The 12,061-nt window shown below is 36.8% G+C and overlaps 2 protein-coding genes across 3 annotated transcripts; both read right to left on the reverse strand.

Annotated features, from left to right (window-relative positions):
- Positions 1-447: 447 nt before the first annotated feature.
- LOC111452186 (dof zinc finger protein DOF3.6-like) lies at positions 448-2,230 on the reverse strand. Of its 2 annotated transcripts, XM_023092771.1 has the most exons (3): positions 2,008-2,230; positions 930-1,891; positions 448-783 (listed from the first exon to the last, which is right to left on the reverse strand). In XM_023092771.1, the coding sequence occupies exons 1-2, from the start codon at positions 2,059-2,061 to the stop codon at positions 977-979; spliced, it is 969 nt and encodes a 322-aa protein (XP_022948539.1). In that variant the 5' UTR covers positions 2,062-2,230; the 3' UTR covers positions 448-783; positions 930-976. The 2 variants fall into 2 exon arrangements, with proteins under 2 accessions (XP_022948539.1, XP_022948538.1); XM_023092770.1 differs by having other exon boundaries at positions 448-1,891.
- Positions 2,231-6,835: 4,605 nt separating this feature from the next.
- LOC111452818 (U-box domain-containing protein 13-like) lies at positions 6,836-11,539 on the reverse strand. The gene is given in 5 exon segments (XM_023093720.1): positions 6,836-7,076; positions 7,078-8,133; positions 8,665-9,129; positions 9,956-10,072; positions 10,862-11,539. Coding segments are annotated over 5 exon segments (2,004 nt in total). The 5' UTR covers positions 11,132-11,539; the 3' UTR covers positions 6,836-6,980.
- Between the last annotated feature and the right edge of the window lie 522 nt (positions 11,540-12,061).

Below are 12,061 nucleotides of genomic sequence, written 5' to 3' on the forward strand. Positions count from 1 at the left end.
TTTTTTTTTTTTTTTTTTTTTTTTTTGAGTATCATTCAATTTGAAAGACAGAGATGTTGAAAGAAAGGAATTGAAGTGTAGGCATCAAATGAGGTCAACAGTTTTCCCTTCAAAATCAGAGCTTCCTTAAAAGCTGTGCTCACAATATAATCTACTCAAAATTATTTACGTGTCTTTTCTCGACATCGATACTTACCACATCTTCGTTTAGTTCTACTAAACATTTAGTTAGTATATGTAGTAATTATTGTTCAATCCATACAAATTCAAAACAAAAATGAAGGGCAATTTTCTATTTTGATAATTCTCCCGAGAGAAGAACGAAGCACCTTTTATAAGGGTGTGAAAATCTTTCTCTAACAGACGGGTTTTAAAACTTTGAGGGAAAGTCCAAAGATGACAATATCGGCTAGATATGAATCTGGGTCGTTACAATTTTGAATATAATTGAAAATGAAACTCAATTCTAACTCCTAATCATATCACATTCTATTAAGAAGTTTATGCAAAAAAAAATAAAGTAGACATACATACATAGTATGATTCAATACAAACGAAAAAACATTCTTCGATTTCAGTACCTTAACAAAAACATACCCAGATCATAATCACACAGATTCTCAAGAGAAATTGAAGCGAAATTTAAACAAATATTTCTACAAAGCACAATCTTTTTGTATAAAATAAAGAGAGAGAGAGAGAAGCAAACTGCCACATTTTTCCTCAGTTCTTCAACTATATCATGCACGATCATTGAGAGGCTGAAGAGAGGTAGACGAGTGCCTGGATATTTTTGTTATGAGTAATTTCTATAAACCCTAATTAGCTTAATAAAAGATTTAACTCATCAAGTGATGTTCTTACTTGTTTTTTTACTTCAAATCACTTGACCACTTAAATCTTAATAAGTTGATAGAAATGAAACTTACAACAAAGCTGTAGAAGACACGATTTTGAAGATGATCAATTGGGGATTTCAATGATTGAAGTCACAAGAAATATGGCCACTTGACGAAGAACTGATAGCCGAAAGATCTGTCCACCCATTTCCGCCGTTCCAAAATTGATTATTATTGTCCGAATTGTTGACACCCAAATTTGATGATTTCAGCAAATTCAGCACTTGGGTTTCTTCAATCTTCACTGGAGGCAAATGGGTTGCTCTTGAATTTGGATTTAGAATTGAATTTGTTGCGTTGTTGCCGCCTTCGCTAATTTGAAATGGGTACAACGCTGTCGGCGTTTCTAGGTCAGCTGAAAGAGGAAAGCTTTGGGAATTGCGCCAGTGATGATTTAGAAGGGCGCTGTTTCCGATGTCTCCTGGTTGAGTTTGGATCTCATTGAAACTCAACCCTAAATTGGCTGTCCCATAACGAGAGAAATTGTTCAACGTAGCCATGAATGAAAGATGAGGATTTTGAGGCTGTAACTGACCAATAATATTCTCAGCGTTGCTACTATGCAAGGGAATTGTATTGGTAGGTGAGTTTGAATTGTTATTGTTACTCGTTTCGTTCCCGGTCGCCGGAGATTTCGAGCGTCTACTTTTATTCTTTTTATTCCGACGACAACCGCCTCCAACCGGAACGTTTCGAAGAGCGCCACCACGAGTCCAGTATCGACGACAGGTCTTGCAAAAGTGGCGAGGCTGAGAGAGGCTATAGTTATTGAAGTAACAAAACTTGGTGTTGGAGGAATCACATCGAGGACATTTGAGGGCAGTCTCGGGTAGTGGTATGTTAGCTAGCCGAGCTCGGTCGACCATCGAACCACGGCGGATCGAGCCAACCCCGGTGGCACCGACATGAGAGGGCAGCGCAGTGGATGAGGGTTGCAGATGGTGAGGAGATCCATTATTGGGTATGTGAAGATGATGATGATGATTTGATTGCTGCAAAACCCACAACAAAAAAGAAGAAGAAAAAACTTGAGATATATATGGGATATTCAATAGAAAAGAGGGAATAGGGAATAATTCTTTGCCTAGGTGAAGAAGAAAACCATTACCTGATGCCAATTGGGAGGAGGATCTAAATAGAGTGGAACAGAAGAGAAATCCATGGAGGGATTGGTCTTTTAGCTTTTGATAAAGTAAAATTTGAAGGTGGAGAATCGCATGCAGTTGGGGGATACCAGAGGCAAACAGAAAAGAAGAGAAAAGAAAAGAAAAGAAAAGAAAGGAAAAGGGAAAGAAAGATGATGAAGGGGAAGAGGAGAAGATGAGAGAATTAAAGGTAATGGCTGTGGAAGCTTTTCTTTTAACTTTCCTCTCTTATTCCCTTCATTCTCTTCCTTATCTTTTTGTTTTATTATATTTTTAGGGTTTCAGTGGAGCGACCTTCCTTCGCTTATAAGCTTCCTGCTGATCCTCTTTTGAGCTCTGCACGGTGTGGCTAACCCCCTCGAAGATGGAATATTAGAGTCAGACACTGGAGGTGTGCTTTTGATCCGTGCACTGTGTGGCTAACACCCTCCAAAGGAAAGAGAAAAAGATGGAATATTAAAGCCACGCACTGGACGGTGTATTAGAGAGGACACTGGGCTCTTAAAAGAGTGGATTGAAAGATCCCACGTCGATTAGAGAGGGGGAACAAAACATTTCTTATAAAGGGTGCGTTTTATATTTGCTAGTTGTGGGCTTGAATGGTGATGGATCGGGTAGAAAAGCTTGTATGTGAAGGTATTAGGGTTTTGGTTTTTGGTGGTGGGGTTGAGAAATAGGTAATAAAAGACACATAATTGAGGGGGTTTGCCAATGACATATGCCTGAAAACCCTTTACCTTTTACGACCACATTAGTTTCACATAGCTTTTGTGTGGGACTCACATGGAAGCCATTCCATTCAATTCCACAAAACTATAACCATTTCCATTCTTATTATTGACCTCAAATCATAAACAATTCCATTCCACATGACCTTCTTTCTTTCTTTCTTTCATTTATCTTAGTAGGATATCTTTTTGGGATGTTTCAAGGTGCTTTTAACACTTTATTCCAAATCTATCGTTAGTAGATATTGTTCGTTTTGACCCGTTTTTGCCCGTTATATAACGTCATCAGCTTTACGGTTTTAAAATGTGTCTTCTAGAGAGAGAATTACAATACTAAATAATGAATTCTCGGTTCAAAATTCACATAAGGATTTGAAATCTCAACTCGACATTCTTCTATGTATCTTGGATTGCTTTTAAGAGTGAAAATTATCCCTCCGGACCAACATAGCATCAAGTTTTTTTTATCCATCATATCTTCAAAATGACTCTTAATTCAGATATGCTTTCAGTTCATTTATATACCATTTCTTTACTCATACATCAACCATAACTTTATGATTGGAGTAAAAAAATTATATAATCAAACCTTTACCATTTTATTAATTTATTTTTGTTCAGGATATGTTTTCAAATCATCGTGAAAAGGCGAATTTGTGTTTCACATTGTATGATTTGAATTATTTACTTAAATCTTTGACAAAATTGCAATTTTTTTTCTTTCCAAACTTTAGATTTTTGTAGCAAGAGATGCTCACAAATAAAATGAATTAAAAGCCAAAGAGATTCAAACATAATTATGCCATCTTTATTATGAATCCCTTTTTTAGTAACTTTTTCACTATTAAGTATATGGGACTTTGGTCACTTTTTAACTTTAATGCCACAATCATTTTACTTTGGAATTCATGACTTTTTGACTCATTTATGTCTTTCTTATTTGTTGTATTATCCTTTTTATCATATAAATCTTCTCTCTATTAAATAAAAATCTCAACTTTTTCTTAGATTGAGACTTGGAATGAAAATTAGCTCATCTCGTGTGATATTTTTTTTTTGTATCTAGTTTCATAGGAAACCTTTTGAAGTGACCAAACAAAAATGGTGTCGTTTCTTCGTTGCGAAGCAACCCTTTAAAATTATGTTTTGAAATGCTTTTATTTTTCCATCATAATCTGACAAATCTCGAGCTCCACAATGGTATGATATTGTCCACTTCGAACATAAGCTTTTATGACTTTGTTTTTTGTTTTTTCAAAGGGTGACATGCCAATGGAGATAATGTTCACTCATGATCAACCATTTAATTAGATGTCAAGACACTCTGAACAAAAAAAAAGCACGTGTTTTGTGATGAAATGAGCTACAACCCTCAAGTTTATAGCGTCTCAATACTACTGATTGTCGTTGAGATGCTTGGAGCATGAGAATCTTGACTTGAAATGGCTTCAAACATGGCATACCATCTCAACGTCCTCCCCTGGGCCCAACATTTTGAACTTCACCTATTTAATTATGAATCAAAGACTTCGAGAGTTTGATTCACGGGTACTTCGAGGGATTTTACTTATAATCTCCATTCGAGTGTTATATTTGTAGCAATAGTCTTCACTCGTAGAATCAGTTTGTCTCCATTAGTAGAACCAATTCAAAACAAGTAAATAATTTGATAATGTCGCAGGAGATGCAGAGATATAACGAAACCGTCACATGTCAAATCTAAATTCCAAATCTTGGTTGGAATCCTAGGAAAAGGGTGTTACATGTGGAACAAACAAAACAAAAGTTGGTGGACATGTAACCCTCGAGATAAGGAGAGATATATGAATGTTCAGAAACACTAGCAATTCTACGTTAAGTAACATTTTGATAATTTTCCTAGAAAACATGGTAGCGAGGATAAAACATGTCGAAAGGAACTGAGTTGGTTTGTAGTCTTCACTCTTAAAAACACTTTGAGATAAGCAAGCAATGTAATTCTATAAGATGAGAATGTCGAAGCTATCAAGTGTTAAATTCGGCACGGGACATTACAGATGAAGACGAAGAAAACAAGTGAGACTTATTTGTTGTTTGTGTTCATAATTCCAAACCCTTTTTGAGAATTTTGGACAGAAAAAAGAGAGAAAGGAGAGGGGGGGACAGTAGTAGTAATTAGAAGTGGAGGAAACGCGGTAGCGTGGAGGGAAGGTCGGAGAAACACAAAGAGGGGACAATCAACCTCAATCACCTTTCATGGGATGCTCCATGTTGGACATATTCTTCTTGCCACGTCACTCCTCCTCGGCCCCATCCCACCTCTATCATCCATCTATATAATCACACAATTACTCGACGCTCATGATCTATCCTCCTTAGGACCCAACGTCTTCGTTGGTACGCTACTTAGTGTCTGGCTCGGATACCACTGCTATCTAACAATCTCCTTTAAACAAAAAACTTGCATTTAATTCTAAAATTTACAAGTCTTCAAATCTACAATAAATTTAATTCTCATTCCTTTATATTCAATGTTTTAGTATACTCCAAACTTCAAACCAAGAAACACGTTCATATGAATGCGCGTGAAAGCTTTTAGAATCGAAATTTACACCTAAGTCAAAAAAGAGAAACAAAAATTGAACAAGTAACTAAAGATCTGATTATGGAATATTTTAGAAATGAACTCAATAGAAAAATGATGTTTATTAAGTGGGTATCAATATTGTGTTGATTTTAGAGGATTAGAAGAAAGAATAATAATAACAAAAAAGGAAAAAGGTGGGTGAAGTTGGTGGCATGGGAATCTAATTCCCCTATCCATTTTGTTGACACCTTACACTTCTTTTTCTCTTTCTTTCTTATGGGTTGATGATTTCCATGCAAAAAGCTTGGCCTTTTGTTGCAGAGAGGCTTAAATTTGTAGCAAAAACAAACCAAATTTTGCAGCTTTAACATCCCCCTCTCTCTCTCTCGCACGAGGAGTGAGGCAAATAGTAGGACCCAAGTTTTTTCCACTTCTTTTTTGTTACTACAAATGCATGAAGGGACCTTCCATTGAATTAGGGTCAACCTTCACATGCATCAATCTACGCGGTTTCTTTGGTAGGGGACGGAATTAATGTCTCGAATCGAATATAATATCTTATTAAATAAATACTAATTATGAGTAAGAATTTTAAAAATTATATTCATCATTTTATAAACCATTTTATAAAAGAATTGTAAAGTAGTTATGGGAGAGAGAGAAGGGAAATGTAGTGGGAGAAATTGCGTTGATGAATGCACATGCGTGTGGCAGATGGGTATCAGTGATCCTTCGGAAGGGCAAAGGCGATAGCCATAGCAAAGCTGTAAAGCCGCTGCCACCTCCTTTTCTCTGTCTCCGCATCTGCCCTGCGCCTTTCCCAACATTGCTAACAATATTACTTACCAAACACTTTTTTTTTTTTTAGGGGCTGTTCAATATGTAGGCCCAAGACAATAACAAATTTAGCGATTGAGTGAAAATAGTTAGGAATCACAATCACCACGATAGTACGATATTGTCCCGATATTGTCCACGATGGTAAGATATTGCAATATGAAATCCGTGTTTAAGTTTAGTTGTTTGTTACCACCTCATAGAACTATCTCCGAGTGAAAAAAAAAAAAAAAACTGCTTTTGTGCTGGCCCTGAGGGCCCAAACAATTTGGACCCATAATATTTTGAGATACATGTGATAATGAACTTTTTGACAAATGATCAAACTTCAACTTTTTTTTTTTTTTTCTATCCGACATACTTCATGTTGTTCTTTTTCAAATTTCTTACTACATTAATTTTTTTTCATTCTAATATTCAACTTTTCATCGACTTGAATTAATCTCTATATGTTTATATAATAATAAAAATTAGTTCAGGCGATAAAGTTTTATAGAGTGATTTCATGCCTTTACCATACTTGAAAATATGACTTCCCATTTTGAATATAAATTCTAATGGCTTTACTTTCAAAAGATTTCATACCGGTGATCTTTCTCTTAATTACTTAATGTGAGACTACTCCTCTTAATAATCATCAACATAGATCATTTCCTTGGATATGGTCTTCCAACCCGACACACACAATAAATTATGAATTATGGTAACTTACAGATTAGGTAGGTGATCTTCCACCTCCTCATTGTGAAGCAAAGCTGCCTCTTTGATTACATGTAAAAAGGAACAAAAGAAACGAAGTCCTCTCTCAGCTACCAGCGACTTCCGTCGTAGTGCTCGATAGGGATGGCTGGTTTTGAGGTTGAGACTCTGGTGCTTGCACCCGAGTCTCCTCCGTGTGCTCTTAAGAGTCGGTTCATTCGTTCAAGCAACTGTGCAGCTTTTCGCTTGCCTCTATCCGTGCCATTTTGTGCCAAATCTATCAATGAACTCATCACTCCAAGCTCCCTGGCCTCTAATAGGTGTTGTTCATCTCCAGAGCAGAGATGCACGAGAACTGCAGCTGCATTCTCTCTGTTCCTGGGGGATCCTGTCCCTATAACATCTACCAAAACTGGCACTGCCTTTGCAGATCTGATCACTGCTTTCCCTTCGGGATGGCTAGAGAGTATTGCCAAGATGGCTAAGGCTTCGTCCACCATTCCGGATCCAGGTTCGGTGAGAAGCTGCATCAAGGTTGGAACTACACCAGCTCTCACTGCCTTTCCCTTGTTTCCTTGGTAGATGCACAAGTTGAAAAGAGCAGTTGCGGCATCTTTCTTGCCTCTTTGAGTGCCTTGGCTAAGCAGCGTAACAAGCGGCGGGATAGCTCCAGAGGCACCAATTCGAACTTTATTCTCGTCCACAACCGAAAGGCTGAAAAGAGTGGCTGCAGCATTCTCCCGGGCTTCCATGCTCCCTTTCTTGAGCACGAGCACAATACCAGGAACTGCCCCAGAGGAAATGATGCTTCCCTTATTGTCCTCACATATAGAAAGGTTAAGAAGTGCTGTCACAGCATGCTCTTGAACACGAGAATCTGGAGTTGAAAGAAGGCCAACAAGAAGAGGTATTGCACCAGCCTCAGCAATTGCAACACGATTATCTGCATTCCGCTTCGCAAGAAGTCGGATCTCACCAGCTGCAGATCGTTGGTCTTCAGGATTTCCTGATGCAAGTTTGCAGAGCAGAATATCAATCTTCGTGCGTTCAGCAGCCGAGCAAGATGATGAGCTTCTACATGATTGATCACTGCTGGGTCGTTTTGGTGGTTCAATACCATTAGCCTCGCACCACTGGGCTATAAGGCTACGCAACACATAATTGGGGGTAAGAGTAGTGCTTGAAAGATTCTGTTGTGTCTTTGGACATGTTCCGTGCCCTGCTTCAAACCACTTCTCAATGCAGGAACGTTCATAGGTCTGCAGCAAAGAAAATTTTGGTTTTGTATTAAATACATAATCAGCACCAGAGTAGTGGCTACTAAGGTATCAAATCAGAAGAATATAAAAGGCGTAATATGTCACATATTTCAGCTAATCTTATAAGAACAAATAATATGGTTAATCAGCAGAGAGCTACCCTTTATTTTAGACTAGCAATGAAATAACTGATTCCTTCTGAAACTAAGCATTAAATCTACTCCAATACTAAAATCTCTCAATCTGATATTGTACCTATATCTACTTGTATCATGAGGATGAGGATGTAAACTGCCCACCACTAGTAGATATTATTCTCTTTGGGCTTTCTCTTTCGGACTTCCCCTCAAGGTTTCAAAACGCATCTACTGGAGAGAAGTTTCCACACCCTTATAAAGAATGTTACGTTCCCCTCTCTAATCGACGTGGGATCTCACATAATGGGATTACACATAATGACAAGTATAGTAAGGAAAGACTTTAACATTGAAACTATTTACTATCATTTTTCGGAGCCAACTGCTCAAGTACCTGTCCAGTTGAGACAATAACAGGATCTCTCATCAACTCCAGGGATATGGGACAGCGAAAATCTTCGGGTATAACTGGGGCCGCATTATTTTTCTCATTTGAAATTTGTCCACTACAACTAGCAGGAGGACTCTTGTCTCTGCCAGGAGTATCCGTTTCAAGGTTCTCCGTTTGTACAAAATCTTTTATTTTCTTCAGCAGCCCTGACATCGTCCCAATGCTCTCAACTGGATCACCTGGATCACCTCCACTAGCAGTAACCATCTCATGCAAAGCTATGGACTCTTGTGTAAGGTCGGATATTCCAATTAATTGTAATTTTTCAGCTAATCTCCTGAGGCGATTCTGATCCACAGAAGAATCATTGCTTGTGTTGTAAAGGGCAAGGATATCGTCCATCAGCTCAGAGTCAGGGGTATCGGCCCTGCCTTTGGCTCTTCTGAACTGAGCAAGAACAAGCTCGACCTGCATACATGGTTCTCAATGTGTAAATAAAGATTTTAAAAATATTAATTGAAAGTTTCGACAAATTATCTAATATCTTGTTGAGATAAACACAGATGAAGTTCTAATCACTGCATAGGTTCTTCCATGTCCTCTGTAATTTTTTATAGGTTAAATTATTTTTGATCTCTAAAGTACTACTTATATTTCGTTTGGATTAATAATATTTTTGAAGTCACGTTCAACGTCTACACTTTTAATTCATTTGATATTCATCTTAACCATCAGGGAGCTCATACCACCATTGATTATCATGAACGTACCGTACGGTTTATTTCCCAACCTTGGGCTCCAGACAAACATTGTGGTTAGACATTAATGTTTGTCTTTTTGTGAGATCTCACATCGGCTGTAGAGGAGAACGAAACATTCTTTATAAGAGCGTGGAAACCTTTCCCTAGTAGACGCGTTTTAAAAAACCTTGAGGGAAACCAAAAAGAGAAAACCCAAAAAGGACAATATCTACTAGCGGGGGACTTGGGTCGTTACACTTCTACTATCAACTATGGGTTTGATTCCTCTCGTTTTTTCTTTGTAATATAATATTCTCAATATGTGACAGCAATGAAAATTGAGAAATAGTTCAGAGTTTTATAATTAAAACAATCTCTTAATTGAACAGCAGTTGAATAAATCAAAAGAAAGATGTTGAAGATAAAAAAAAATAGGTTTATTTATTGCTGATATAATAGTCTATCAAACAGAGCTAGTCTTATCGCCAATCATGCAGGTACCCGTGTCCAGAGACTACAAAATTCAAAGTAAAATGAAATAGTTTTTTTTTTACCTGCTCCTTAACTTCATCGGATACATCAAGTTTATCGTAGGGTATTCCTTCCAAAGCTTGTTCCAACTGAGCCGTTACCTCATGAAATTTGACCATAATTTGCTCCCTCTCAACGGCCTTGAATTGATAATAAAATGAAGTTGGATTAAAAAGTAAGATATGCTAACAAATTATCTATAACGCTTCAGATATTTCTTCCTTTTGTTTGAATATTAGCCGTACAAATTTGATGCATCATCTGACTAGAAGTTGTAAGCACGTGAATGTACTGATATCAGATAAATTTTAAGTGAGAACAAGGAAACAATCAACACAGATGCAAGCGGATGAGTAAGTCTGATCGATGAAACCAATTAAGCTTAGCTTACCCATTTTAAATTGGATATAAAATGCAAGTAGTTGAATCGTAGAGAGAAATACAAAATGGTAAATTTTCATTACTCAATCACTTGCCAATTTGACACACACAAGGAATTTGATGATTTAAATCTCTGTCGTTTCATAATGATGTAAATAACATGCAAAAAATGGAATCAACGACTGAAATTACAGTCTTCTAAAAGTTTCATTCCTAGCACACATAAATTCGGACTACACGTAGAAGAGATATTTTATGGCATTTTCAATGTTCGAATTTGCATCCAAAATGTTATTGACCTAAATACACTGTAGCTTTGACAGCAAGGATGAGAAATTTCCATTAAGTCAAATCCAGGTAATACACAATTCTAGAATGATGGGAACCGATATTCCCTCGACTTTCAATCAAAAGAGTAAGGCGAAAGAAATACAGGATTACGAAGCAACCGTATCAAAATCAAAAATAAGAAACAAAGGCAGAAAAAGCCAGACAAGAACTCAGCACTAAAGAAAAAATTAAGATAACACACAATAACACAAACTCACCAGAAAAATCTTGCTCCCCTGGCTTCCAAATCTGAGCAACTTCTTAGCCGATTCGAGGGCTTCTTTCAACGACACGAGAGCCTTGAGAGTATCCTCAGACACTGGCTCTTTGGTATCCCTAATCTCTTCAAACATTGGGATCAAAAGCTTCAATCTCCTGGACAAATTGCAATACTGCTTCTTAACAGTAAGCCTAAAATCCGAGATCCACGCAATCTCGTTCACAACATCGATCAAGCTCTGAATCAGAGCGCCGTTATCTTCCTCCATAGCTCAAAAACCGTACCAATCAGATCTCGCTGTAAAAATCAGCTCCAAACAGAAAAAGTCCGCCGAAATTTCTCCACAACTCAGATTTTCAAGCTCTCTGCTAGTAGCTCCAGCAGAAACGCTAGGAATGGAAAGTGAGAGACGTCTCCATTACACAGAAAGAGAGAGATGATGATGAGAAACAGAGTTAAAAAGGAAATTTTGGTTTCACGTTTCTGGAGCAGCTGAAGATGTGAGAGCTTTGAAGAAGAAGAAGAAGAAGAAGAAGAAGAAGAAGAAGGGTATGTTTGTTAGTGTGAGTGCAGAGCTGGATTTTTGAAACGTTTCATTCTGCCGTTTCCGTTAATTTTTGGCCGTTTACTGTAACGGCGGCGGCTCTGTTCTGATGAGAATTTCTGATGCGCCAATTTATCTACCCGCACCTTACTCGGCTCGTCTTTTACGTTGATGAATCCACACCATCCAAACTTAATTTGATTTTTTTTTCTTTTTTTTTGAATTAAATTAAATTTTTAAAAAATTTTATTTTGATGGATCTTGACTTGATCAATTAAAAAATAGAACAATAATTCAATCCGATATAAAAATTAAAAATATTTTATATTTGTTACTAGTAATATATTATGATATTTTAATTATTAACTAATATAATTTTTTAAAAAATAACAAAGTTTTTGTAATTTTTTTTTAATATATATGTATAATGAGAATAGTATTTTTTATTTATTTATTTGAATAAAATTATTATAGATTTCAATAAATAGCAGAGTACATGTATTAAAAAAAGTGTTGACTTTTGTTTTTTTTCCATAAAAATAGTATAATTGTAGTTTTGTGCATTTTGCATGTGTAGCAGGGTTGTTTTCCTGTCCTCAAGTGTAACCTAATTTCTCCAAACAAGGAAGTTTTTTTTTTTTTTTTTTTTTTTTT

The sequence above is a fragment of the Cucurbita moschata genome, unplaced genomic scaffold (genome assembly GCF_002738365.1).
Source record: "Cucurbita moschata cultivar Rifu unplaced genomic scaffold, Cmos_1.0 Cmo_Scf00014, whole genome shotgun sequence".
Classification (NCBI taxonomy): domain Eukaryota; kingdom Viridiplantae; phylum Streptophyta; class Magnoliopsida; order Cucurbitales; family Cucurbitaceae; genus Cucurbita; species Cucurbita moschata.